The sequence below is a fragment of the Tachysurus vachellii genome, chromosome 12, assembly GCF_030014155.1.
Source record: "Tachysurus vachellii isolate PV-2020 chromosome 12, HZAU_Pvac_v1, whole genome shotgun sequence".
Taxonomy (NCBI): domain Eukaryota; kingdom Metazoa; phylum Chordata; class Actinopteri; order Siluriformes; family Bagridae; genus Tachysurus; species Tachysurus vachellii.
This window is the reverse complement of record NC_083471.1, coordinates 26,100,462-26,102,961: the sequence shown is the minus strand read 5'-3', so window position 1 is coordinate 26,102,961 and position 2,500 is coordinate 26,100,462. Positions and strand designations below refer to the sequence as shown.

The following is a 2,500-nucleotide window of genomic DNA, read 5'->3' as shown; positions in this document are numbered from 1 at the left end:
GGTCACATGGGTCCAGCCAAACTACACAGAACACACACACACACAGCAACATAACTGTTCAAACATCATTTTTTTTAGATTTTATATTCAGAATGTCAGGTGGAATAACGACCATATTCACCATGTAGAACTGCAGCCGGTAGTGTTTCTTCACCAGGCTCAATACGAACATGCAGAACCCTGCAAAACACACACACACACACACACACACACACGATGATCAGAGCTATTCCCAGCTGGGTGCTGGACTATATTTATCTCAGCCACACTCTCACTAATTATAAGGAACAAAAGAATACACCGACACTCGTCCCATCGTCTCCGACAGAAACCACACTCGAGCTGAGCTAATGATCATTTTATTTTTCTAGGGTTCCAGCGGAAGAACATCAGCATGTCTACATGCTCCTCAGTCAGGGTTGTTCTTCTCTTAGCAATTGCTGATATAGTTTATCAGGAAATCTCTTTTGCCTAACGAACACTATTTATCACGAATGTTAAGATGTATCCAGTGTGAACGAGGCTGTGAGCCAAATCACAAAAACAAAACGAATCAGTACCATAAACGAATCAGTCGATATGAATCACTGAATCAGTGTATTGTATATAAAAAGTAATCGATGAAACAAACATGATGAAGAGATGATATATATATAGTGTCACTGACTATAGGTTTAAAAGCATGACAAGTGTGTGATGTTTAATATAAAAACATCTAAACGTTGGTCATCAATCTAATTAATGTCTCTGGTAAATAACGATGGTTAGATGGAAAGACTGAAGGGGTCACAGGATGTTAATCAGGTCTGTCTGCTGGTGACACAAGGCTTATACACAGACTCGTGGACGTATAATACACACTTACAGTTGTAGCTGAGGGTTAAATGTGTGGTTCAACAGAAAGATTCTTTTTATTATGCGACTTTTTCTTGCATGATGTATATATATTTTTAATTTGATCTGTTTTAAAATGTTTGTTTTTTTACTGAAGCACTTCTTACTCTTTAAACTGAATAAAACATAAAAATGATAAAATTATTGCAACTTGTAACAAATTATATAACAAATTATAATTATAACAAATGAAAAATAAATAAATTAAGACTCTTTATGTACAGACATTACCATATTCAGGGTTTTTTTTTTTTCATTTATTATGGGATCTGTTATTGACCAAAAAAGTTTATTATTATTTTTAAAATATTAATATAAAGTTCTATAATATCTTTTAAATGTACCGTTAAGGGAAGCGGAAGGATGGAGGAGTTTTTGCTGACCGACTAGGTGTTAAACAACAATAAGTGCTGGAGTGTGTGTGTGTGTGTGTGTGTGTGTGTGGGTGTGGTAGACCCAGCTCCAGGCATTACCACATCCTGTTTGTCGTACTTCATGTCGGTTTGCCTCACACACACAGACACAGACACACAGACTTGCTCTCTCAGTACAGAACCTGCAAACGTTTGCACACCCTGTTAACGTGACACCAACAAGATGTACATTATGAGTTTCACAGGAAATACAATTTCAAATAAATAAAATCCAATTTGCTTGGAAAGATTTTCAGCTTGCAAATTAGGATAATAAACATTTATTTTATTGTATTGTTTTTAGCTAAAATTGCCTTGCTGTTTGAGATTATTATTCTTTGTAGAGAGAGGCGGCATGTGTGTGTGTGTGTGTGTGCACGCGCGAGTGTGTGTGTGTGTGCCTGCGCGTGTGTTTCCTCACCAGAGAGATAGAGGGCGAAAGAGATGAAGCGATGATATTTGCTGAGAATCCTCAGCGGCTCCTCCCTCTGCACCAGCGTGAAGAAGTAATCAGTCACCGTCTCACCGTAGAAGAAGTAGTTCACACACAAGAGGAAATACCTGACACACACACACACACACAGAGACATACACACACACAGACAGACACACACAGACAGACACACACAGACAGACACACACACAGACAGACACACACAGACACACACAGATAGACACACACAGACACACAGACAGACACACACACAGACAGACACACACAGACACAGACACACAGACACAGACACACAGACACACACACAGACAGACACACACACACACACAGACACACACACAGACAGACACACAGACACAGACACACAGACACAGACACACAGACAAGTTAAGGACACAATAGCACTGTTGAATAAACTACAGCACTTTCGTCTCACTGTAACAAACATTACATCACTGTTCATCTATAATTACTCTGATTTATTCTAGGAGGTTTACACAGTTACCTTTGTTCTGCTGACGGTAAAACAAAGAGAAATTATAACGTTAATAACATCACACCTGCGCGACATGAAACTGGGGTGTGTGTGTGAGAGAGAGAGAGAGAGAGAGAGAGAGAGAGAGAGAGACAGAGAGAGAGAGAGAGAGACAGAGAGAGAGAGAGAGAGAGAGAGAAAGACAGAGAGAGAGAGAGACAGAGAGAGAGAGAGAGAGAGACAGAGAGAGAGAGAGAGAGAGAG

The 2,500-nt window shown here is 39.5% G+C and overlaps 1 protein-coding gene across 2 annotated transcripts in view; it reads right to left on the bottom strand.

The window, feature by feature from the left end:
- Positions 1 to 2,500, bottom strand: part of cds2 (CDP-diacylglycerol synthase (phosphatidate cytidylyltransferase) 2) — a 16,770-nt gene that overhangs the window by 6,713 nt on the left and 7,557 nt on the right. For both annotated transcript variants that reach the window (XR_009649272.1, XM_060883236.1), the window contains exons 5-7: positions 1,729 to 1,868; positions 122 to 180; positions 1 to 21 (exon numbers count right to left, since the gene is read on the bottom strand). The exon at positions 1 to 21 is cut by the window's left edge and continues 62 nt beyond it. Coding sequence is in view for 1 of the 2 variants with exons in the window: in XM_060883236.1 (XP_060739219.1) it covers positions 1 to 21; positions 122 to 180; positions 1,729 to 1,868 (220 nt within the window). In the remaining variant the exon portion in view is untranslated. The remainder of the gene's footprint in view (positions 22 to 121; positions 181 to 1,728; positions 1,869 to 2,500) is intronic.